Source organism: Lepisosteus platostomus, chromosome 4 (genome assembly GCF_059453375.1).
Source record: "Lepisosteus platostomus isolate fLepPlt1 chromosome 4, fLepPlt1.hap1, whole genome shotgun sequence".
NCBI lineage: Eukaryota > Metazoa > Chordata > Actinopteri > Semionotiformes > Lepisosteidae > Lepisosteus > Lepisosteus platostomus.
The window spans coordinates 1,682,451-1,709,304 of NC_142614.1; the positions used below are offsets into that span (position 1 = coordinate 1,682,451).

The 26,854-nt window shown below is 44.4% G+C and overlaps 1 protein-coding gene across 1 annotated transcript in view; it reads left to right on the forward strand.

The window, feature by feature from the left end:
- Positions 1-779: 779 nt before the first annotated feature.
- gipr (gastric inhibitory polypeptide receptor) overlaps positions 780-26,854 on the forward strand; it is a 37,033-nt gene continuing 10,958 nt past the window's right edge. Inside the window, exons 1-5 of the mRNA XM_088627403.1 lie at positions 780-1,337; positions 22,471-22,640; positions 23,863-23,959; positions 24,919-25,026; positions 25,650-25,765. Of these exons, the coding sequence (XP_088483529.1) occupies positions 22,581-22,640; positions 23,863-23,959; positions 24,919-25,026; positions 25,650-25,765 (381 nt within the window). The 5' untranslated portion in view covers positions 780-1,337; positions 22,471-22,580. The remainder of the gene's footprint in view (positions 1,338-22,470; positions 22,641-23,862; positions 23,960-24,918; positions 25,027-25,649; positions 25,766-26,854) is intronic.

Below are 26,854 nucleotides of genomic sequence, written 5' to 3' on the forward strand. Positions count from 1 at the left end.
ATATTTGTACATTTTTATAAGAACAAAATCTTGAGATGTCAAAGTCAAATGTCTTGAATTGTGGAAACGGCTGAAAAGATCATTGCAGCCTCCCTCCCTTCCATTCCTGTCATCTGTCACAAACGCTGCTCCCACAGAGCCTCCAGTACAGTAGATGACCCCTCCTACCCTCTGGGAAAAGATATCCCAGTGTACAGGCCAGCTCCACCAGACTCCCTGACAGCTTCTTCCCCCAGGCTGTCAGGCTCAACACCCTGGAATCTACTTGTACCCACCCCGATTCCAGAAACAGGGTTTAAATCCTCCCAGTGCGTTGTGTATATTGTACTATGTATTTACCTTGTCATTTGCACTATTGTGTACCCTGTCTACATCAGTGTCCTGTTTGCATTTGCACCGCGGACCAGGAGGAACGATATTTTGTTCCACTGTATACTTGTACAGTATATGGCTGGCATGACAAATAAACCTGAACTTGATCTCGAAAAGACACCCACAAACTTTCATTAAACCTTGAACAATTATTTACTCTAGACAGAAATCCTACACTGTGACAGAGCCACTGTAGACAGAAAATGTCTTCAGCTTTTAGTTTCAGAAATGGTTCTTGCAAAAAGTAAAAGTTATTTTTCACCTTTCAAGGACTCCTGATGCTACAATAAAAGCAGTAGATGTGCACTCACTTACAGGACATGGAACAGCAAACACACCAACTTCCTAAAGAAAGCTTTTGATCATTTTAAATAATAAATAAATATGCATTGTAGCATAAAGAATATACATAATCACATTAAAACTCTCCTATCTGGTAAGTGAACTGTTTAAATGGAGCCAACATTTAGTGTTAACCACGAATGGGCTAACCTCAGCTGATCAGGTTAGACAACATGATGCAGAACACAAGGGTGAACCAATTCAGAGCGAAGGCGGTCTTCAAAATGAAAAGGAGAGAGAGCTGGCAAGCTTTTATAAGCCCGGCTCGCGTCGGGCCGCTCGGGGGAAAGAGCTCGAGGTGCGCGCTGCAGCTTTAAGAGCCTCCCGCGGCCGCTCGGGGATGCTGCGCGCGCTCCAGGTGGCGGGGTGCTTCCCCCGTGCAGATGTGCGCGAGCGAGAGCACGCGAGGCAGTGCACCGGCGGGTCCCGAGCGCCTCGCTGAAGCAGCGCCCCCCGGGCTTTCCGCTTGAACGACACGGACTGCGGCCCCCGGCGCCGGCTGATACATTTCTTCAGAGTGCGGAGCTTTTTTTTCCCCACCCCTACCTCGGACGCCTGTCCTGTCGCAGACTCCGGGCATCTTCCTACGCGGTGCGCGATGTGAGAGCCGGATTCTCCTCACGGTAAGCAAACCTGGACAGTGAATTAATGAGCAAAACACGAACTGGGCACAGCGCGGGTAATTGTATACCAGCGGGCATACGATCAAACGAGGTCATGAGAGAGTTTGCAACTACAGCTCCACGCGTGTTAAAATGAAATATTCATGCTTTCCCTTTCATTTCAACGCGTCAACGAAATCTGTTGCCGTTTGGTGAAGAATTTCAATGCTGTAACAATTAGCCATTGAGTTCAGAAACAAGAAGGTCTCCGCACGCAGTTTTACGTAACAAATCAGACATACCTGTAAGCGATCATTCGTTTAAACACGTGGATTAAAACATTTATTTTTTTTCAGCGAGAAGGAAAAAGGTATATGTACGCAACACAAATGATGTTATCCAGATATGTGCCGCGCTAGGCTTCCCCTTTAAGGAGAAATTAGCTCTTCACGAGAAAACAGAACTCGGGTACTGTACACAAATGTGTCGTAGCAAATAATCAACTTCAGAAGAATGTGTGAGATTTTATGGGTCGATATAATTCTGCTCAGCAGAACTAATAAAACGAACTAGTGTCAGTAGTCAATGTTTGTTTAAAACGAAGACTTTGTACTCAATGCTTGTTCCTCTCAGAAGTTATTTTAGGCCTCCTACACTCTTACATGTGTCATTTACAAAAATAAGCTTTTTAAAAATGTTGTCTTGTATTCAAATAGGTAAAAGACGTTGCTTCTGGGTTATAGTACACCCTAGACATTTGTTTAAATGGTACGTCAGTCTACGTTAAATGCTTAATCAATTTAGTTCAAGTTATAACTAAAGAGGTTTCAAGTCAATACATCCAAATAAGACGTGTTCAAAGCCGAGAACCGAGAAAACAGCGCTGTCACACTCTCTCCTGGTTACTGTCCCATCATCAGATGCTCAGATAAACTCTTGCCAGAAGGAACACAGGTTGAACAGTCAGAACTCCACTCTCCATCATAAGACCCCGCCAGAACCGCTCGGAATTCCGACACCTCTACTGAAACACCCGATCCTGACGAACCGAGGTCCGATTGCAAAAGTACCCGACCTAAAACGTTAAAAACGTAAGAACACGTACAGAAAGGGAGACGGGAGCTCATGAGAGATTATTCTGTCCAGAGAGAAGCCAGGGTGCCGGCTCAGGAATGCGTCCGAGCTTCCGCAGAAGTAAACACGCGCGGACTGTTATTCTGCGCGAAACGCGCCTCTGCGTAGTTTCCACCTGCGCCTGCTAACTCTGAAGAAGCCCAGCGCCCGACTTCGTCACCGGCTCTCCGGGTGTTCATGACTTCAGCCAGGTCCCTGTGCGCTCGTCTCTGTTCCAGCGTCAGGCGGTTCAGCTCCAGCCTGCCCGTGGGAGTGAGGACAACCCCTGATCCCAGGAATGTTTCTGCTCGCTCTCCTCTGGACTCGCTCCAGGGCAGCGCCATCTCTTTTCTACCTCGGTGACCCGAATCGTACACAGGGCTCTGAAAGGTATTCCTAGCGCATTGGCCAATTTAAGCACCGCTTGACCTGGGATTTTAGCCGTGTCCCTCCACCTTCTCCTAGGAGATACAGTCGCCCTCTGTTCCCACACTTAACTGAATTCCAGGCATTCCCACCCACCTGCACGTTTCCTTCCAGCCGAGCTTAATAATGACTTAATTAAAGCTTAATTGTGAGGTTAATGAAGCTGCTTGACTGGAACATTTGCAAGTTTGTTTTTTTACTCGAATTTGTAATGTTACCTAACATTTTGAAATGCAAGAGTTAAAAGGAACCTCCCCCCCAAACAAGTCCAAGAGCTGAAAACAGTTCGAGCCCCAGATTCCAGTGAGTTTTAAGATTAGGCGGATTTAGGGGGCAGGCTGGCTGGAACAGAAGGCTGTAGGTGTGAGAGAGTGAGCCCCCGGACCCGAGGTCACTCGGCCCGGGTCTCCGGGTCTGGAGCGCAGGTCTGACAGGAGGAACCCACTGGGGGATTCTCACTCAGATCAACCCGGTCTGCTCGGGAGAGCAGCCGAGCAATCTTTAAGTCATAAAAACTATGACACTTTAAAATAGCGCCGTCTGCTTCGAAAACGTTAACGTTTGTCGTGTTCACGATGTTTGTTTCGGCTGCGCAGGGTTTTGGTGATCGAGTAGCATGTGTTTGCACTGCCCCGATTCTCATGTGTTAATCTGTTTCTTTCCAAAAGCCCTCAGACTGTGTCAAGGATAGAAAAAAACAAGAGCTCGAAGGTGTTTTTTCGTTGTCTGAATTTTCTTTCAGGCTAGAAACGGACGATCTCTCGTTACTTTCGTCTGCTTATGTTCCGCACAATGTTTTAAAAAAAAACTAAAGAAATTACTCTTCAAAGTTCCATGATCTCAAATCCAGGTGTTCATTTATGAAATCGCAGAAAAATGCGTATGGGGAGCGTCGGTAACATATTGAAATTAATGTTTTAAAGTTATGATATGATGTGACCGCTTCCACAGTGGTGTTCTCTGTATCGTGTATCGGATCCACCGAAGGCGACGTCGTGGAAGCGGTTCTATGAGTTATAACCGAATGTGATGCTGCACCTCAAAGCAAAGCGCACATCCTGACCGGTCCAGCGAGACTTCTTTTACCTGACCGTTACAACTCGGTTATTCAAAACGAGCGACTTGAGCTGCAAATACGCATTTTAAGAAACGGGGAGAGGAGAATTCAGTTTTAGTTCGGCGAGGAAATTGTCCTTATTCTTCGGAAAATCTTTTATTTCCGAATTGCCTAAACTGTCTTCAAAGCCCAGTTTATCAATATAAAAACGATTAATAAATGTCCGCGAGTCATAAATAGCACAGTAACACCATCTCTGAGCAATAAACTGCCCCGGCTGAACCTCGCGTTTCTGGCACGTACTGTACAGTACTCCGCAGGGAGTAATTCAGTCCCTGCGGGATTTGCGTGGTCGAGCTCTCGCGTACACTTGTTCAAACGAGCTTTCAGGCTCACAAGAAGTGAGAGTGCGCTTGTGGACCCAGTGAAAATGCCGAGATCAAAGGGGATCGAGCATTTTTCCTTTTAATGCCGCAGACCTACTGTATGTGCAGAACAGTAGACTGGAATGATGTGTTTATGAACGGAAACGCATTGCTGCCATCAAGAGGAAAAAAGTATTTCACGTGTATCTCGTAATTACGAGAAAAGATATCTCGTAAATACATGAAAATGATCGTGAATTATCTCGTTATTACGACATAATAAATTATCGCGTCATTACGAGACACGAATCATCCAGTTATTAGGAGATTGTAAAGGAGCTATTAAAAAGATAGTACACTATCGAGTAAAGGCACAGTTACCTATACAGTAAAGCACCTTGCAGCTTGGTTACAAGTACTGTATTACAGCTGCACAGGTACAGTAATTAAACAGTTAGAGCAAGTAATGATGTAACTGAAAACGGGTGGAGTAAAAACCTGAAGACATCAGGCTCCCCAGCAGCTCAGTCCGAGACACAGCTCGGCGCGTTAAGCTGCGTCTGTCTGTCTTCACGCGCTCATCACCACCGAAACCCGTTCAACAAGCCAGCCATTCGCCCACTGCGGTCCCTCCTGCTAATTCCAAACGTGGCCCATCACAGGCCCAGCAGGTTTCAGACAACGGGGAGACAGACACCCCGACCTTCTCTGGACCCTGAACGTCAGCCTTTTCCACCAAGGGGATCTTTAACGGAGCAGGATACTGTACTGCACCTAGATGACGGGCGGATTGTACGAGGGGAACCATCGTGTACAAGAGGGCAGTTCCTGTACTCTGTGTCTGATCTTTCACCACCCTTTCCCAGGACGCCCTTCATCACTCTTCATCACTGTTCCAGCACCTTTTATGCGTCAGGTTTGGGACTTTTCCTGTTGGTATGGACTAAGAGGCCACTGCTGCCTTGAGCCAGTTGAGGATAGACGTCCTTCTTCATCACAATATTTTTCATCACAACGTAGTTTTCTCACAGTATTTTTCCTAGAATTCAGTTGGAGTGCCAGTGCTCTTATCATTCCCTTTACCACCCACCAAAATTAAGATACAAAATGTGTTTTGATAGGGAACGTTCTGAGCTGTGATTTGATTATCGGTGGAGGAAAAAGGGGGTTTATTTGTTCCCAAACGAGAGCCAGTGTCCTTATTTTCTTCCGCTCATTAAGCCTGATCCTGTGACCATTCTGGATACCTGGATACCAGCTGTTGTTTAACACTTAATCACTTCGCTATTTATCATCGCTGAGCGGCCACAGCACGGAGCCACATTCAAAGTGAACCGAAGTCCCACAGGGTTTTTGCATAGCAAAACATTTCAGTGTCAAGCGGTGATTAATCTTCTGTTTGCTTGAAATAAGCCAGTAGGCCAAGAGGAATGGACAGAATGGGCTGTGTCTCCAGAGCCAGCACTGTTCTCAACACGCGCTGTTTATTGAACAGCTATCTCTGCAGGTGGAAATTTTCTTTCCACATATAGACCATTGTGCATTTTCTTATGAAAGCATTATCCTTTTTACTGACGTGTACTGCAGCAGTTTTACATGATTATTTTGAATAATACACGCACAGCCACATCTCACATTCAAAATCACCTTAATATTAGAAACACACAAAGGTTATTTAACAAATGCCTTGTTTAATTAATATTGACAAGAGTAATATTTTACAAGAGTTCCCCAATCTGTAGAAATTGGTGATTCAGGCAGATTAAAAGACTAGGTCTCTCAAGGATCAGGATTAGAGACCTTTCTTGCTTTGGATAATACCAGGCAAAAACTCTCATGTTAAGCACAGGAACAGATTGTCTTCAGTTTGTAATAAGAGGCAGGAGTGTTGATTATTATGGGTAGTGCAGTCTCCCTAGAGCTGCACTGCTACAAATGAATAATGCACATATAAACACGATGGGTTAATTCTTATAAATAATATTAATAATAAGAATAATAATTAGTCTGTACCAGCTTCCAAAATCTCATAAAAGACACAGAATCTTTGCCATTTGTGTTGTACAGTTCTATAAAATATTATGCAAGGCTTTGAGTTACTGTGCTGTTATTTTAGCTTTGTATTTAATGCGAACATGGATGCTTCAGCTGCCCTCATCCAGAATTTTACTGTGGAAATTCACAGTAAAAGCTAGTATATGACATTAGGAATGGCAAAATACAGTACAATCTACACCGTGGTAAAACTAACGAACTCAAGTTAGAGCAATGGAACATGGGAACCATGGTTAAGTTTGAGAAGGGTTTTCACACTGCACGTCCCAATATTCACAGCACTGCTAAAATAGGATCGGCGTGTTTCCCGCTGTGCTTGTGGCACAAGTCAATGCAAACTGCCCGTCAATAAAATATCTGTGCAGATTGTGCAGGAGCCCGCAACTCGTGAAACGTCAAGACATTTCCAACTGTGAGACAGTCCTGCTGAGCTCTGCTAAGCTTTCCTGCTCAGGAACACAAATGCTTGCAAATTACAGCATGTGTGCTGCACGTTAACACGAGCTTTTCTTCCTTGCACTCTGTAGTGCAGACCTGGCCTCACAATGTGGTCAGAGATGCACACTGCTGTGCATTTGTGTGCAGAACAGTTTGTCTTGTAGAGGGGAAGACTTGCTGTACTGCCCTGGAGTCCCCTCTCAAATGCATTTGGCGACAGGCACGCCAGTACCTCCTATCATGTCAGCAGCTGCAGTAAGACAAGCCCTTACCCCTCACCTTCTCTCTCTTCATGGGCCTGGCCCATGTGGTGTTAAAAGACAGCTATGTGCTGGGGGAGTGATGATCCATTCACCATTACATGCTCAAGTCACAAAAGCTGCAGGAAACTAAGCAAACGGGAACAACACCCTCTTTCAGCTTGTCAGTGGGCTGGTGTTTAAAAACAAGAGGCTCGGCCTGGCGGGGAACCGGTAATGACCCACAGCCTCAGTCCCCAGCTGCTGTGATGTATCTTTTAACACCCAGTTCTACCTTCGGTTTGTGTGGAAATAAGACCATAATGGGAGCAGCCTCTGGTGTTGCGCTTGTGGCATGGAAGCAGCTGGGGACTGGACCCTCTGGACAGTGCTGGAGACACAGAGGGTTTTCCTTTCGGAGAGGATGCTTGGTTTTCTGAGTGCGTGGGCCTGTAAAATATGTAGACAATCCCCAGGTCTGCCACTATTATGAAAAAGTAATACTGTATAATCTTATCTAGCAGCACACATACTGTAGATAACCGCTTTGATGTAGTGTTATTTTTGGCACATGTTTGGGTCACACTGCAGTGGATGAATACATTGGAGAAACGTTCCCTTACTAAATATAACATACCGGTGTACTTTCACCATTGCTTTACTGTTCGTCAGGCCTTCTCTTTGCTTAATGACACCGGACCATGGGAATATTGTCATGGTTGACCCACTGAGCAAACGGGAAGATGTGCCCTATGCGGTACCGTAGGGGGTCTAGAGATGAGGGAGAAGTTCCCAGAGGGAATGAGGGCTAGGCGAGAGGCGAGGTCAGTAACAAAAGGTCGGCAAGTAGGTTTCCAATCCAGGAGAGGGTAGGGCAGAAGGCGTAGTCAAAAGGCACTTCCGTGATTCAAGAGGTGAAGGTCAACGAGAAGGCTTCCAATCCAAAAGGGCAAGCCCTTTACCAGGCGAAGAGCAGAGGGTCCTGGAGGGTTTAATTATTGTGTGTGGAAGAAGATTGATGGAGCGCTGATTGATGGAGTGTCGTGGTTGGCTGATTGACAGGAGTGGTGTCGTTTGGCAGAAGTGCTCAGAGCTGGGGTGTGATTAGTGCGGGTGCGTTTCCGTGTGAGAACGTGGTAGGCAGAGGGCGTGACAAATATGGTAAAATACTGTCGAAGAAGCCGTTTGCTATTGTACACTGCAGTAACCTGTCCAATTAGACGTTTATCGTTTGTCACTGTGTCCAGATATGCATTGTAAACACTGAGTGCCACACACAAGAAATTGAGATTTTGGTTCACAACTCTGAATCTCAGTTTTCACAGAACAATGTTAGTCTTCAGCAGTCAAAGATTTAATAAACATTCTTTTTTTGCTGTTCTCAGTTTTCCAAAAAGTTAAACTGCATGCTACTGCAATCTCTCATTCTATAAATGGCCAGAGCACTTTGTCGAAATTCTTGTCGAAAGTCTGAAGGTCAGCAAAAGCTGAGCGGTGAATATAGAATTTCTGGAACAGAAAGCACAGCAACAGAGGGAGATTACTTGTCTTTGCATTTATGCAGTTTATATATCTCAGACGTATTCAATTACTGAAACACTCCCAGCATGCAACTGCATTTTTACACTTTCATCCTCTCCTGTCTAATCTTTTCTTTTGGCATAGATATGAAATCTTTGGGCTGATCTTCACCCACTCATACATTATCGCGGCATCCCTGCGTCTTCTCACTAACCCTGAAAGTCAGGGATTTTAACCAAATCCTGCCATCCTCCCACACAGCTAAATCAATGGAAATCTACACAAAGCGAGGCAGGTTGACTCATTCACTGACTCGCACTGGGCTGATGTGGGATGCTTCAGCTGAAACCGAGAAATCAACGAGAAATGCAGGAGAGAGCCAGCATGATCTTTTTCTCCTTCCTAGCAAGCCACCTTCTTCCATCCCTGTTAAATATCTGCTTGCTTTTGAGCTACGCAAAAATGAAACTTGCAAACAAATGAGCAGGCTGCACATTACCTCGTAGTATTTTGTGTTTCTGCAGCGTGGAAGTCAAACTCCTCTTCTGAAACAGTTTGATTGTGGAACTGCCAAGATGCTGAAGGGTTTAGGAAGAAGTTGAGGTCCTGGGAATTCCTGATGAGACTCAGGATTGATGCTGGCGGTAATGCAAGCAGTAAAACAGCAGACCGTTCAGAGAAAAGTGCAGCTCAAGCTTACAGAGAACTGCCCAGATTCAACCTCCAGATGTTGTCCCTGTGTAAAACACACCCATGCTTGTGAAGTGTGATTCATGGGAAAAGCAGTTGGTATAAAACAGCTACTTGAAGATGGTGTTGGGTTTTCCATCAGAACAAGGCTGGTCAGCAAATTCACACATCTCCCAGCGGGAGTGAACGGCAGACTCTCTTTGACTCTCCACTGCCTGGGATTTGCACGCATCATGACCACCCCAGGCGTGATCAAGATCAAATTCACCGAAGACCTGGAGTCTCTTACTGCAGAGATTATGAAAGATTGCAAACCCATCAATCACCCTTGGTGACCTGACTGATGGACATGGAGTAGATCAGGTGCTACTGGAGAAAAATGAATTTAGGAAATGTGCTGAATGCAGCCTCTTTATCAGCAAAGCACAGCAAGAGGTCCTAGAGGAACCTGTGGTCCAAGCACTGGCATCGCATTGGTTACATCATCACCAAGACAGGAGGTGGACAAGATGTCAGACTGTCAAAGGTCAGGGGAAGAGCAGACTGCTGGACGGTCCACTGGCTCATATTCTGCAAGGTGACTATCTGGAGCATCAGTAGATGAACACATGGCAGAAAACTACCTAGAACCTCAATCTCTCCAAATTAAAGCAGGAATTTGTTGGACTGCATAACCAATTAGTAACAATTGAGGTGACCTCCAATAACACTGAAGAAAGCTGGCAGTCCTCTCCACCACATCCAGTTCCTTCTGCACATAAACCTGAAGACCGGCTAGATGAAAATGTACTTTTAATGGAAAAAGATGGGCCAAAAAAGATAAAAAACAGAACATTTCATTTTCCTGGAAACACCATAAAAGATCATGTCTGCAGGAAGAGAAGAATAATAATATTTAAATTATTCGCAGGTCATGGAGTGAACACTGGTGTCTAGTCCCCTCGTCTCCTGTAAACACTCCCTACTTGCAGAATCTGGTATTAAAGACAGAACAATATAAATTAAGAGCTTCTTGGCTCGTGCTTCAATTTTCCAGGTTCTTATCTTGCACTTTGCTCCTACTCTCCTAATTTTAGGACACTCCACCCTTTCTCTTTGTTACCATTTTTAACTGATCTTTAAACAAGGAAAGAGCTTGATTGGAGTGTCCCTCTGACTGCCCACCCTGGTATAGAACACTCAAGTACTGTTGTGCAAACGGACATGGTGAAGGACCAAACCAGCAAGACTTTGGCCTGGTTTGGTATTTATGCAGAAACTGGACATGCTTCTGGTAAACCATGAGGAGAACATAGCCAACGGCTCAAAGCCTAGAGTAGCTGCAGTATATATTGCTTTAAATCCTTTCTCCTCGCTCAGATGACAAAACACCACTACGTCTCACAGACACCTGGGACATCAGGAATTAGATTTCCCATCTATCCTCCCCTAAACCAGGCTCTTCAAGCTCAATTCATTTTTATCCTCCTGATAAGTGCTAAACGAGATCTTTAAGGAAGCTTGATCTGATATTTAATGTTTTCTTTATTTCATAACTGTGGTCTTGTGAAGTATAGATTGAAGAATACAATCTGTCAGAATTTGTCAAAAGCACATACATGAGAATTATTATGGAGGAGAAACCTGTATTTTATTTAGGAATGACACTGAATATGCTGACAATGAGTGTGGAACATCAATTTTCTAATCCTGAAGGGCAGCATGCACATTTGAGCAATTTTACAGTACTTGTCTTTTTTTGTCACTTGTTTCCTGTTATCACAGTCTTGCTTCTTGGTTCTTTTTGCATTCGTGTTTCTGAGAAAGCAGATGGACAGGCCATCACTGATACCTGAAGAAAACAACACTGATCTGCATTGATTTTTCTAGGTGCTTAGGTTGTTAAAACAGCTTTGTAACGAGCGGCTCAGTATTTTATACCCTGTCATAGAAATTTAGTGAAAGGTACGCTATTTACATCACAGTTTTGTTTATCTTCTTCCTGTTAAGTGATTTGTTAGCATCCAGTGGTCAATCCAACCTAAAGGCTGATGGGTACTTAAGTTTGTGCACCAAGATGTGAGCTCCTATACAGTTAGAAAACAAGTCTGAACTCCCCAGAATTGGATAATAAATTAAACAATAAAATGTTGCAAAAGGAAACATTTTTTGTTGAAGGCACCGAGATTTAGCCAACTTATTGGGTTCCTAATTTTCTGAAAATTTCTGAAAAAGTGCCCCCTAATCAACAGTTCCTATAGGAGAGTTTGCAGTGAAAGTCCGAGAGGAGGACAAGACCCCAGTTCGACCGGTCAGCTGCTCCCTGATTAACAAGCTTTGCTCCAGCTTTCCTGACGATCTCTGCTCCACCAGCCCAGTCCTCACGCCCCTCCCAGCAGCCCCTGGGCTCCTCTCCCCTGGGGCACCAGACCATCTCCAGCCACGCCACACCAGTTAAAGCCCAGGTTAAACTCTAAGCCTCCTCAGTGACTCTATGGGGCCTGTCTGCAACTCATAAATAAAGCATTGGCAGTTGCTAAACCTACAGAAGAAACAGAGCAATCAGTTGCTGTATTCAATTTCAAGGGAATAAAAACAGAAAAAGACCATTTTTGCCAACTGTCAAACAATACAGCTGATCTCTTCAGAGTAGGCTGACAATGGTAGACACAAAAGATGACCTACTTTTAACAAGTCTCTAAACAAGTTGACCATCTCAACTTCTACAGCTCTTCAGATTAATAAAAATCTACGTCATAATCAGTCTCTTGTCATTTAGTTTGTTCAGGTGACAGAAGGCACTGCGTGTTTACATAATCTCATCTTTTAACACATCAGAAATTGTCAGTGCACAGAGATGCTATGTGCACATAGGTTTAAAGTCTTAGTGTACATTTCAACAGTGCTTAATAAATCTGATAGTACTGAAAGTTGATTATTCTGAAACAACTGCCTAGAGAAATAAATGCTGTAAGAAGGGCTCCTTCAGCTGAAGGAGATGGGAAAATAATTCCAGCTACCCTGGAAGTCAACACAAGCCTGCACAAAATCCAGAAAGTATTGAAAGGGGGATAACTCAAAGTTCAAAGCTTGCTAACACAACTCCAGAAGATGTCCTCAAGGCAGCAGCATCTTTGCTCACTGAATCCTCAATCATCTAGTTTTGGCAACTAAAGTCCTCAAGAGAAGAACAGGAGGAAGAAAATAAACTTCAATGACAGTTCTGGTAGGTGGAGGCTTCAGTACAATGAGACCTCCAATCAGATAGGTCTCCATGCCATTACATCAAAGTCACGTTCTGTCAAGATACAGTATGTGTGGAAGCTGGTGTGTAACACCTTTCTCACACACAGGCATCTTCCACCCCCAGCACATTGTCCAAGTGCTTTGGTAATCAGCTAATGGTGGAGGGAGCAGGATCATGATGTCAGGTTCCATAAGAATGTACAGCCTGGCATGGCATGGAGTGGGCTGTCACAAGAAGGTCCTCAAGCACTTGCTTTCTTCCCCGGTAGCTGGATTTGAAGCTGGACTGTTTTTCGGATCTGCTCTGCTTACCCTAAACATAGCCTGCCCCAATACTTGTGTTTGGACAGCTGCATCCAGAGGGATCACCTGTCTGCAGTTTAAAACACAAACCAGAGTATTATAATTCAGGACCAGGAACATCAAGACCCTGAAGAATGGTCCAGACAATGACTCTCCAGAATGCTGCAGCAAAATGTGTGACCCGAGAGTTCCAACGATATGACTTTGACATTACTACCCTGAATGAAGCCTTACAAGCCAGAGAGGGGGAACTTAAAGAATATTTGGCTGGCTGTACATTCTTATGGAACAGAAAATCAGAGAAACAAATGTATGGGGTAGGATTGGACATCAAGTAAGAAATCATAATTTCCCTTTGTAGCTTCCCTTTTCAAATTCAAGCAAATCATGACACTTCTCTTATTTACAGGGAATACACCTGTTTGCTTTGGACATATTCCCCTAATCTAGACCCAGACAATGAAACAGAAGAAGATTTCTATGTCAAGAGTGACAAATTCTTTGTGGGATCCCCAAGACGTCAATGCCTTTAGTATGGTATGAGATGGAACCACTGATAAGTAAGGAGCTGGAAGTATCAGCTCCAACTAGAATCCTTCTGAGTTGATAATCATAAAAACAACCATGATGCACACAATTAAATCATGAAGTGAAAACTGAAATGAAAATCTGGAGAATTTGTGAACTCTTTACACAAAGCACGGTGTGAGCACAGGCAAAATGTTAAAAATCCATGCTGGTCAACCCAATCAATCAGTCTCTGACAGCATGACAGCTTGAAAACCCTTCTCTTGATCAAAAGCAGGGTCTGTTATGTAAAGCTTTTATGTCTAACACACATTGCTAAAGGAATGTGGTACTGCTTAATAAGAAAATTGACTATTTTAGGGGGATATTTTTTGTTTTGTTTGGAGGAGCATTTGTTTGAGAATAATGCTTTTTTGTTGTCCTTGGCTGTTTCTTTTCTTTATTTTTCCTGGGAGGTTCATTGAGCAACACACTGGATGTCACAACACATAGAATCAGCAAGGAGGCAGCTTGACTCTTGTATAATATTTTGGGCTGCTTATCTGGTGAAGGAAATCTGCCCACGATACTCAAGTTCATTCAAATGGAGTGCCCACATGGATTACAGCCAGAAAGGAAGAACTGGAAAAAAACACCTTTCATCCTAATGAATACTGCAGTATATCTCTGCTGTGTTAAATGTAGTGCCATACTCCATCTGTCTAGTAACTAGGTCCAGTAGTGCTTCAGCCCCACTGACCATGATCTAGCCAACACCAGCAATTCTGCGTGGCAGGTTCTTAAAAGTAACCTTGATCTGCCTAGAACCAAGATAAGCAGGGACCCAAATAAAATTAAAGAAATCCAATCAGTAGAAATAATCGGCATTAGAGCAGCAAAGCAGCCAGCATGCACTCAGATATGCAGCTGTGGCAGCAGGGGGGTAGATTTACGGGAGGAGCAAACCCAGAAAGTGTGTGTGTGTTTGCACAGAGGTTCTGCAGGGGGATCCGGAACAAACTGTCCTTTCACCCTTTAGAGCAGAGTTCCTGATATCCTTCCAGGCGCATCTGGATACAGCACTCGGATCAGGCAGTTAAAAGAAATGAGCAAGGTGTGCCGAATGGCAGGGCTACAGGATTCCTGAGTGGCACCACGTGTTTGGTCCCACAATTAGCGACGATGGGGCCGAGATGTCAGCATGCATGCAGTACGCCTATTCGTGGACAGGTTTTCTACATACTGTACAGTATATGCACGTGCAGGAATACCCCTGTAAGCAGCGTATTCCAAAGCAGAACTTGTCCAAGACTGGTACTGGAAGTTTCCTGACCACATCCATCGATGAAAGAATTATGATACATGATCCATCGGGTGGGAAGCCTAAGTGCCAAAGTGAAGGATAATGGAAATGTGTGCATAGAGTACATTCATCTCTAGCCACTGCAGCAGCAGGGTTGTGACCACTGACAGTGTTGCAGTGTTGTGAAGACTTACAAAACACTAGAAATAAATCCTTGCATTTATACAGAGCTTTTCAACCCAAAGGATTGAGCGCTATTAGATGCAGGGACCATCTACCAGGAGACACACAGCAGCCACTCTGCACCAGCAGCCCCATATCACAGCAGATGCACTCGGGGTGCTAGAGGAGGAGAAACAAACTGCTTCACCAGTTCAGTTCAGGGGAACATTTACTGTAGGGAGACCAGGCAGTGTTCACAGTGGAATGGAGTGGAATTTAGTCAGGACACCAGGAATGACACCTATTCTTTTGAACAGGGCCCTGGGATCTTTAATAAAGTCAGGACCAAGGTTTAATGTGGGCTGCAGTAGTACATCACCCCTTACAGCAGTGTCCCTTCTATAAATGCAAACAATCCTATTATTAAACTATTTACTCAGCCTTGTCTTTTGAAGTATTCGTGCCATCTGTTCCCAAGTTGAGCTTGTGGGCTGACCGTGTCCCTGACGCTCTCTGATGGAGCACATAGTGGGCAGTTCACTGAGGCAGAATTAATTCATTATTGGTTCAATTTCCCTAGTTTGCTTTGAATGGACTTAAATTAATGCCATGTTTTTAACAAGGTATTTACATTGAATTGGAGCATCCGTGTGAAAGGTGATGGGAATGACTGTTGGGGCTCAGAGAAAAGGTGATCTACAGTAATTAAACACTGCAATGATTTTTGCAACATCAAACCTCCATCGCCCACATGACAGTAGTGAAAATAGCTGTCATGTCTGCCTGCCCCAACCATTGTTTTCACCATTGAGGTGTGCGCTGAGGAACATGTAAACATGCACAATTGTGTCCTTATCTGAATCACAATATGTCTTCTTATTGGCTAATCCTGAACCGGGAAACACGAACCACAGGGTCACAAGAAGAAACCATGTGGAAGTACACTTTTTTTACCCAGAGAGCTGTGAGAGTAAGGACCAAGCTACCCAGTCATGTTGTTGAAGTGTATACCCTGGCAAACCGATGTCAAACTGCGTCCCCCAGCGCAAGCAAGTCAAAAGATAAACAATATTGTTAGGTCACTGGTTTTGCGTCTTACTGTAAACCCTCTGCTGTTCACCACTTTCCATGTAACCACAAAAACCCTTTCATATGAAATATTATAAAAAAAACACCCAATTATTCCACAGCACCTCCATGGCCACCACACAACCAACAGGTCCTGCTTGATGCCAAAGGCCCAGTAGGCCAGATACAGATGTCTCATCCTGCTGCATTTTATGCCTGGGTTATTGCTGCAGTTGTATCATAAGTACCAGTGCTGCTCCTTGCATCCAGAAGAGGAACTTCTGCATATATTTCAGCACTATGAGCATTCTCGGCTGAGTGCCAGGGGAGGGGCTCTGGACACTTGGGAGAACTGAGGTTACCAGCCAAATTAAAAACCAATTATTTGGGGTGATCACTAGAGATTTACACGAGAAAGGAGATAAAAGACAAGTTTCATGTTCTGATAATAAAAACAGAGCAGTACATTTTTATTACTCTGCAAAACAAAATTTGAAAGCAATCAATTTCCTTCAAGACAAGTAAAGTACCAAGTTAGAAAACATGACTGGCATAGAAACAGAAACAGAAAGAGCTGTAGAGGGACAAATATAGAGTAATGGAAGACTGAAATGTATTTCCTGTAGACCTCTGGTGACAGGCTTTAGTTAATCAAAAGTTTATTATGTCAGAGTGATTGCTTGTTGTACTGTGTGACTTTCTCCTCTCCAGTAAAAGTCTCCCTGGGCTTTGCAAGGAGCTCAGTATTGCAGCTTCTACTTACTTGTCAAGATTCATCTCCAGTGATGTTTGCCAACAGCATTTCCATGTTCCTACTGTATGCCCTCAAATCCATCACCTCTGTCCTGTGTGCATGTTTAGCCATGGTTTATATACTGTACTACACACACTCCTCTTAATATAGAGGAAAACACCCAAGACAGTTAATGTTGCAGCTGTCCTCACACCTGAAGAAGGCTCCACAGCTGAAACGTGTTTTCAGCAGGAATAAACCCGTTACCTGTTCCTTTGCAGTCTACGCATGCTGAAGCAGCTCCCTACTTGAACTAATGTTACAGCTGCTGACAATCCATGCCAAGTAACTCTTCAAACACTACAATATGTGAGATTGTGTTGTGCCTTCTTGTGGTTCTTGTGGTTCGGTTTCTTCTCATGATAAAACCTTGATGCACCTCAATTATGTTGTGGACGTTGCAGCAACAACAGGTTTCCAGCACCTTCTTCTGCACTCAGTCTGGAGTTACATTGCAGTTTGCATATCGATTAGATAAGAGATCACTTTATTGGCCACATACAATTTCTTGTATTAGGAATTTGTCTTTTCGCAGACCCCAGCTTGCTCTCCATGAGACGCACAGACAGGGAGAGAAGCTTGGGGTCAGAGCGCAGGGTCAGCCATTGTACAGCACCCCTGGAGCAGTTGGGGTTAAGGGTCTTGCTCAGGGGCCCAACAGAGTAGGATTCCTTTGCCGGCCACAGGTGCAGATCCTTAGCCACAAAGCCACTTCACCACCGATTGCTCCGTTCACTAACTTACAACCTGCAGTCACAAGCACATTAGTAAAAATTGTTTCCTCTTCTAGATCATATTATGCTATAGATTGTTATTCATTTAAAAGAAAAAAAAATGAAAATGATCATTTGCACTGGGCTCAATTCATTAAGTCAGTTATGATCCTCTTACCAAAACTCACTAGTATCTGTCAGTTATTAACACTGGAGAAGTGCTGTATGATGTAATGTTGTAGCTGCTGTTTGGTTTGTGGGAGAACCCAATCGCATAGCCGTGCACACAAGGACAAACAAACCATGTTACACAATCACAGTGCTGGATGCCACTGACTGCTTATCACTTCTGGGGACCACCTTTTAAAACTCCTCAACAATCTACACCAAGACCAAACTGGATTTTCCATGATTTCTACATAAATCGGTGTGATTCATTTACAATTGGGTAACTTGTTATTTAAGATGTAAAACACTTTATAGTTAGGACTGGGAATTACCGTTTGCACAGAGTTTAAAAGGAGGTTGAGATGTTGCTGTAGGCTCTGGACAATCTACTGTATTAGGGATTTCATATTGTCCCAGCTATCCTTCTGAAATGAATGCGCTGAAAATGTAGCCAAATCAAAAGGGTTCTGTAATATACAGCATGAGCTAATCATTCATGTCTGTTTTAATGTCGTGCTCACTACAGGGATTTCTATGTAAAGGCAGTCATATCTCTGCCACCTCCTCTTTTTCTCATGCTCGGATGCTCCTGGATTTCTGACATTTCTGTTGGCTCCAAACAGTGGGGGTGGGTCCTTTTTACAAAAACTCTGTAAAGAGCCGAAACACATGAACTAAACACAGCAGATAACCACACTGCTCACTTTTGTGTGTATTTATACGAAGCCTTTATCCAATACGATATCTATTTGTACCGCTGAGGGGAACAATCTGGGCGAAGCGTCTTTGCTCCAGGATACAGCAGCAGGAATCTGACCCCACAGGCTCCCAGTTACAAGCCCAGAGGCCTGAGGTTTCAAGACGTCACGTAGACTCTGGAGAATCTGAACAAAGCTGACAAAGTTCTGAAAGTCCGTCAACGTTTGCATTTTTTCTTTCTCATATACTGCAGAGGCTCGTAGGAGCGAGAAGCACGTCAACACAGAGATATGGCGCAGCGCTGCGTGCAGGAAGAGCTGTGGCTGAGCTGTCTTTGGTTCAGCTTGTCTTTTCATCGTCCCGCCCCAACGCACGGTGCAGAGCCGCCACCAGTTCCAGCTTCCACGTTTCCGCTTCACAGCCGCCTGTTAATCTCGCAGAGCTGCTCTTGCTGTGACGCAAGCTGACCTTCCTTTCCTCTCACACCGTCGGAGGTGAAGACTTTATCAATCGGCTAGATCAGATCGCCAATTTGCATTTTCAGCAAAAGAGCCTGAATCCACAAACCACAAGCGCCTGTCTGCAGCCTGCCGCGGTCTGCTCTCACGGTCTTGACAGCGGATCAGCGTGTCCAGCTGCAGTTTCCTCAAGATGAGCACTTCAAAACAGGCAGTCCGTTCGCCGAGTAGCTCAGAAACCGCTGACTGGGGGTAATAGAAAACAACAGAAGCTGGGGTACAGTACAGAGTTCGGTTTACACCTCCCATCCTAAAACTGCTGCAGCTAAACGGACATCTCACTTGTGCTTGATGAGTTTAATTAACTGGAAAAAAAACAATTCCGCTTTTTTTCTGTTGTATGTTTGAGAACAACAGCATGTCCTGTGCCGGCCCTTCTAGATCCACTCACTTCCATTTTTCTTTTGTTCTTCTTAAATCTGGAGGCACCAGATCAAACAGGTCATTTGACTCTCTTGCATACTGTAACTAGTGGGGCTGAAGGACACCTACGCGCCCCACTGGAGGTGCAAGGCTGTGCCATCCAGCGCTCCTGACATGCATGAGCCCCACAGCACGTGCAGCAGAGCCAGGCCAGTCTCGAGCTGCCACTGCCCTGGCTCAAACTGTGCTCCAGTGACAGCACTACACTGAATCAAACCAGCAGCCCCCCTCTGTGACCAGGCCTGGGAGACACTGAAACACTGTGTCAGGTCACGTGAGGGGGCCCTGTTCTTCCTTGCATGTCTCTTTGCATCCCGCAGTCTAATCACAGGTCTGTTCACGTATGACTGGGAGAGACTGATTTCAAATCACATCTCTCTTACTCTTTTGTAAGAAGAAGGGTATACATGTGCCCTGTGTCAGAGAACTCTGACAGTGGCCTTTGCATTGTTAATGCTGGCTCTAAGAAGACTTTTGCCTGGAATCTCCATGCGATCAATTTCAGGATTTACTGAAACAATGACTGTCATGGGAAGGCAAACGTATGACAACATATAACTGTTGTCTTGTTAAGAAACGTCTCTCAGTGATTATTTTGACTTTTGGACGACAGGTATTTTCAATTATTTTTCATGTTTCAGAAATTAAAAAGCTTGTTTTTCAGAGCATGCCAACACACACTCACACTAAGAAATACTTCTGTTTCATCCAGGTTGCTTTCTGTTTTGTCGATGACAGAGCATGATTCACTGATAACTGATACTCAAATGCCAAGGTACTGCCTATGAGAGGCAAACACACGATTGCAGTAACACTCAGATATTGCACAACATATCAATTTGACTTGGTTTCTTGATAGATTATCATCCTCTCTATCCTCAGAGAGAACAGCAGAAACCTATATGACTGTTTAAATAACAATTTGGTGGGTCGCCATCAGGATCAGCATATGCTTTTGAAGATATCACAATTTTCTACATTGTTTCATAATTTCAAACATTTAACAGATAAAAGCAAAAACGATCTACATCAGATGGCAAAATGTACAGCAATTATCCCAAGTGAAGAACAGAGCAGTGTTTGTCCAAGGAGTTACAGTAAAGGGTTTTGGCCACAGAACAATGCTGCTGTGCCAGGTGATTAAATTGCCCGTAAAATGTCTTTTGACTGCCTACTAAATTTCCCACTCTATTGATTTGTCTTCTTATTCATGAGATTTGGTTTCCTGCCCGTCTGGCTCTCAGCAGAGGAATGATGTGCTGCAATTTCTGATATTCTATAGTTTTTCATTTGTATTGAACCTTCCTACTGATCAATAACTGTTTAAAAAGGGCCCAGGACTCGGAATAATAAAATCATTTTTGATGCAGTGCCCACCAGTAAAACCTCTGTTCTTCTTCCTTAAATTCAGTACAACCTCCTTATTGTGTGACAAATACATAACCATGCCAATGTGGTATGCGGGCTGTGGTATTGTGGTCGGAATGTATCCTTTGAAACACCATTTTCAGCAAGCGCAGATATGAACGTGAGCCGTTCCTACACCATTCTGAAACAAAACAGACACCTTGCTTGGGTGGGAATCTGGATCTCAGCTGATCGTACAGCCTTTAGTTTTCAGGTCGTAGTACACGGGAGCTTGAAATAGGAAGGTTTTTGGGCAGCCATGTGGGAATTGGATCTCATCTGCAGTAGAAGGGCAGTTCTAGACTCCAAAGTTTCAAAGACAGGTCCTAATGAGATTCTCTAAAGCTGAAGCATTCTTTAAAGCTGAATTCTCTAAATAAGTAATTCTGTATCTTACAATCTATAGTTATAACGCATCTGAGGTTTAAGGAACTGACACACTTCACTGTTTGGTGAAAGGGGTGTGAAAACAGATTTTGAGGCCCACTCAGTCTGCAGCCAAGGCTAAGAGCCACTGGCCACTGACCACTGGTCACTGGTCACTGGTCAGTCGTATTGTTGTCATTTAAAAGCAGCAAGAGTCCAGAACCACAACCTCTGGACCAGAGAGACCCACCCATGACCAGTCCGAGACCGCAATACCACCATACCTCAGACAAGACAAGACCTTGTTCATTTTCCTCATTGTCGCGAAGGCGAAGGACTTCCACTGAACTTCCATCACATTCAGGTCACCGGTTCGGTATCTAGAAATCTGCATCCTCTTTCAAAACACACGTATGATGTGGGAATCTCTCCTCCCCCCGCAGGGGCTCATGATGTGTCCGTGTGTGCTATACAGATTACTATACTATACAGAGATACAGATACTGACTCTCCAACTTGAAATTTCTTATTATTTTCCCCTAGAGAAATTTGTTCAACACAACACAACACAACATAACAAGCACTGTCAACAAAGGGGCTTCTGTCCTGAAAGTCTCAGGTTTAATAAAATACATAAGATACCATGCAGGATAATAACAAGAGGGATTTGCAGCCCTGTAGTTTAGTGAGGTCCTATGATACTGTTGTGGAAATCAAGCTGGGTGTGGGGGGGGAACAGGGAGTCTGTAGCTTTTGCAGGTCTCTTTAAAGCACCACCAGCTGGAGAACTGGGAGGAGTTACTAAATTGGTCCAATTAAGCCAATAACAAGCTGATGCAGTTCGTTAAACGCCCAGCTGTACCGAAAGCTTCCAGAACCGGGACTGGAGAATCTCTCTTACAGCAGATGTGGCTTCAGGCTCCCACATGTGCAGTCTTCTTTTTCGTTACCATGGTCACCATGGAAATTGATCTTTCTGAAGACCTTTGAACTACAGTCCTTTTCACGCCCCCCCAAAAAATCTGACACACTGTACTGCCTTGAGTGCACATAACAAAGGTCATCTTAACAGTTAACATACTTATCCAGTAAGAACCTGTGACTTCAGAGTGCGAGACACCTGACACTGTGAAATCTGTCCGGAGTATTCTCCACTCGTGACACGCCCTTTTCAAAACGTCTTCCCCACTCGTTTGGATTTCCTTTTATGACAGAATAGACATGATCCAGCTTGTTCAGCCTCACATAAATACAACAGCACACCGAACGGCACATCAGGCTAAATCAAGCAGCAGTCAACCGAGATGAATGTCTGAGGGGAAAGCCCTGCATCTGATTTTACTTGTAACGGTGATTTTTGTCTTTCAGATTAAGATTCATGTGCTTTTCCGAGATGAGGTTCACTTTCCGGCTGCTGACATTACAGAATGAGCAGCAGCAGGGTGATGAAATCTCAGGGTCTCTTGTTTTTAACGTAGCTGAAATCGCAGAGTCCTGCATCGTCCTGAGACCTCACACGTCCATCGCCTGAGCTGGGGAGGGTCTGCAGGGACTGGCATCGCCCGCCTCACGCCTGTCCCTCGGGTCTCTTGCAGCTGGGCGAGCTGGAGATGGAGCCCCGACTGGCCAGCTGGCCAGGGCTGTGGCCGCAGTGACCGGTCCGGCGAGGCAGTAGCCCCGAGGACCCCTGGCAGGAGTCTCAGCGATGTGTGGCGCCTTGGCCGCCTTCCTCCTCCTCACCGTCTCGGTCCTCTGGAGAACGGAGGTCAGCCCTTCCCTCTCTCTCTCCCGCTTCGTCTTTACTTTGGACACGTGCTGCTTTGGCCTTCACACAGCAAACGCAGGTCTGCGGTCAGTGTAATTCCTGGTTTAGTGCTCCGTGCTGCAGGCCGTCGAGGGAATGAGGCCAACAGCTGTACCACAGCTCTTTCCTGGACCTGGGCCAGCCGATTTCTCTTAAACTACCATCAGCTGGGAAGAGCGTTAAACTCATTCAAATAAGCAAATAGCTCAGTTCTGTAATTCATAGCTCAGCTACAATGTGAGCTGAAGAGCCTTTCACTGTGGACAAGGACTGTGCTCCCTGCTCTCACAGCAAACAGGAGCTGTGCCTCCAGCCCTGGTTTATTGCTGAGCCAGCTCCCCACCTGTGTTACAGGACAAGGTCACTTTTGGGCCACAGAGAAACAGCTTCAGGGAGCGATCACTTCAAAGCAGCTCATGCCATGCTGTTGAAGCCGATAGCCTGGCTTCTTTTAAGAAACGGCAGAATTCAGTGGCAACTGAATTCCACTTAAGGATTCATGTTAGTTGCATCTTAGGACCCTGAAGACCAAAGTATATGTGATTTCAAGGCTTATACAGTATGTGGGCGGTTGTTCTTATTTTTCTGAAATGAAAAACCTCGTGATTGTCTGGGGTGAAAAATATAAGCATTGTTTTTCTCTTACACAGACAGCTGTTGAAATTTATTGGAAAGGGGCTTCAGTCAGTATAGAAGAATCCCATGGGATCACTCATTGCTGGGCATTCTTTAGCTAGAGATCTATATAAACTCCTGACTTGAAGACCTCTTCAGTTTTTCATTGCACGGCAAAACCTCAAGGCAGTTATGAATTATCTGATCAACATGGAACGTCTCCGAATAAAATCAGAAACGATAAGAAATTAAGGAAAGATTAACAACCTCTTCTAACCTGTATCTCTTTTTAATTATGTTGTTGTTAATGTGTTTATTTTAAACTGTCATCAGCTGCTTAAATATCTCCAGTTCCATACTCCCACATCCCTTTGTGTAAAGATGTGCTTCAATCCTCTTGGAAAGGAAACAAGTATTAGATAAGAATCAAACCTCCGACCTCTTTGAGCTCAAGGTACTGACATAAACCTTGACTATAGACAGGACACACACTGCACTGAGCATCTTCTGACCGCCTCGGATGACAGACAGTACTGATAATACATCTGTTGTTTTTTGTGTTTCATAGTTCGCTTCAGGGAAGACCATGAAAGACACAGTGGAGGAATGGAACGCGTACAGGAACGAGTGTCTCAGCAAGATGAGAAGTGACCCCAGCCCCCAAGGTGCTCCCCAGAAACAGCTCCCAAGATCTTTCCCTGAGATGTGTAGGACATCTGGCATACACTAGCAGTGTAGCAGGAATACTGATGTACCCCATGTACACACAGGTCTCTATTTGAAATGAGTTCATTCTGGAAGCTCACAGAGCAGTGTAGAAGTATGCTTCCCTCCATGCTGTAGAAGCCAATAACTTGGTTTCTTTTAAGAAAGGGCTGGATGAGATCTGGGGAGTAATTAGCTACTAACTACTAAATGGGCTGTTGGAATTACTGGGTCTTGATTCTTTTGGGTTTTCGTTCCACTGGCAAACTGGAACCTATTTGTGTCAAACCTGTCTGTGCCCCCACAATTCATCCTTCACTATTTCCTCCTGCCAAGAGCAATTTGCTCATGTGTGTCAGGTGGGTGAGATCTTCCTCTTTTTTTGGCCACCAATTTTAAACCATTCTCCAAGCTTTGCCTTCTTGGGAAGTCTATGAGCCAGCTCTTGCACTGAAAGTAAATATTATATTTTTTATAGAAACACAATGCTAAGAAGCAAAAGAAATGCTAACATTGCCCAGTGAACCATTGAGATCTGATTTACAATTGTGTAGTTTTGGTCACTACATCATAAAACAGATACTGCTGTTCTGGAATCAGTGCAGAGAAGAGCAATCAGACACATTCCTGGGCTTCAAAGACTGTGTTACACTGACAGGCTGAAGGAGCTGAAAGTTCAGCAGAGATCATTACGAGGAGACCCAATACAAATACTCAAAATCCACAAAGATAAAGTCAACCCAGCAAAAACATTCAAATGAACAGTGAACCACGAAGCAGAGGGTACCAGTCGAAACCAAGAGTAAGAGTACAGTATTAAACAGAGAACAGGAGACACTGAAGCTGAAGATAAGGTTCAATAAGCTTTTTACTTCTTTAACTGGAGGTTTAAAATCTGTTTTTTTTTTTTTATCCACAGGCCTGGTCTGTAAGCGTATGTTTGATATGTATGCCTGCTGGACGGATGGATTGCCAAATACAACAGTCAAAGTGCCCTGTCCGTGGTACCTCCCGTGGTATGAACAAGGTATTATATCTGTGTCAGTAGGAATATGTTTGGATGTAAGAATTCCTCAGAAATGTTTGTCAGCCAGAAGCGGCAGATTAAATTTGTGGAGGTGAGCTGTGCTGGGCCATGCTTTTGTATCCAAGCCCTGAAAACTGATGAGAGTAACGTTAAAGTGGAATAACAAAGCGAAAGCATGTGACTGCGTGCTTAGGGTGGCAGCGTGGAGTAGTGATTAGTGCTCCACTCCACAGCCAGACGTTGGTGAGCTTAAATCACAGGTGAGGACAAAAGCTCTGCTGATACTACACACAGATTGTGCCAACAAACAGGAGTGTACAAATCGGAACCAAACTAACAAGTAAAAAAGATGAAATAGACATTGTCCTTGTAATCTTCAGATAAAAGCATCTGCCAATTAAAATACTAGTATACAGTAACAAGCGTATTCTGCCTGGAATAGCAGGCTTTCACTAAGAAGGAAATAATTTCATCCCACATTCCTGAGCACAGGTATCCCCCAAAAGTAATAATACCACCTTTTGTTAGAGTATTTGCTGTGTTACTAGAAGACTAACTAACGTGCCTGAGATGTTCACTGTGCGATGGTGGTGGGAGACTGAGCTCACTCTGCTCTCCTCCAGTCCAGAGTGGCTTTGTGCTGCGTGAGTGTGGGCCGGATGGGCAGTGGCTCACCAACAACACCAGCGCCACCTGGAGGGACCATTCCCAGTGTGACTGGGCTGACAGCCTGCAGCAGGTAAGCAGGGAGTTCTCAAAGGATGATCCGAAAACAGGGAGACATTGAATTCATCCCAGAATATTTTCCCTCCCCGTATCTATAAGAATACGATATTATACTCTGAACAAGCAATCCATTTGATTTCGTCTGCTGGTTTTGTGAAATCTTCACTAAGGCAAAGTTATCATTTACTAAAGTGATCGCATAAGAGGCGACACTTCAACCACCCAAATTGCAAGAGCAAAACAAGAAGAACCTTAAAAAAACACCGTACCAGTAAGGGCAGTCCTGGCTAAATTGTGCTCTGGGCTTGCACAATCTAGTCTAGTTCTTTCTAGCTAGGTCTTACTAAATTCAACTGGTGAGACAATGTCAGACTTCTCAGACTGATTTTTATTTAAAGGACACCTCAAAGACAAACAACAAGTAGCTGTAACATTTTATTTGGGCGATAAAAAAAATCTAATTTCTATTGAATATGCACCAGACCAAAAGTAATACGTTCCAAACCAATCAAGTGAAAAATGGCAAAGAATGGCACCAGTGCCCAGAGTCACACATGCAGCTGCTTAGCAACACAACACACTTCCTATCCACAGTTCAGAGGAGGGCAGCAGTGCAATCTCTCTATACCCTGTTCTCCTCTATACCACGGGTCTCCAACCTTAATCCGGGAGTCCCCCACTCCAGTCAGACTTACTGGTCACCATGTGTCACGGTGTTTGGGTTAGGAACACTTGTTCTACCAATCAAGCAAGTCATCGGCTAAGAGAGTTCCTCCAATGAAGGGAGCTATGGAGTGGTTAAGGTTCTGCTGGTTTCTGTCTGAAATAATCTCCGAATGACTCAATTAAAAAAGTGTCCGTTTAACCAATTGCAGTTAAAATGTTCCAGGTCTTCACAAACTGATGATTTAATGATGACCTTAAAACTAGATGGGCAGGAGCTTTTCAGGAGCAGGGCTGGTCACCCTGCTGCACGTCCCAGGATTCAGGACCCTGCAGCCTGAAAAACATGTACTGGTCTTCCTGAACGCCAGGCGCGCACAGTTCAGTTCAGCTCCTTCATTAACGTCTATCTGTCACTCACACCTGTGCTTCTCTTATT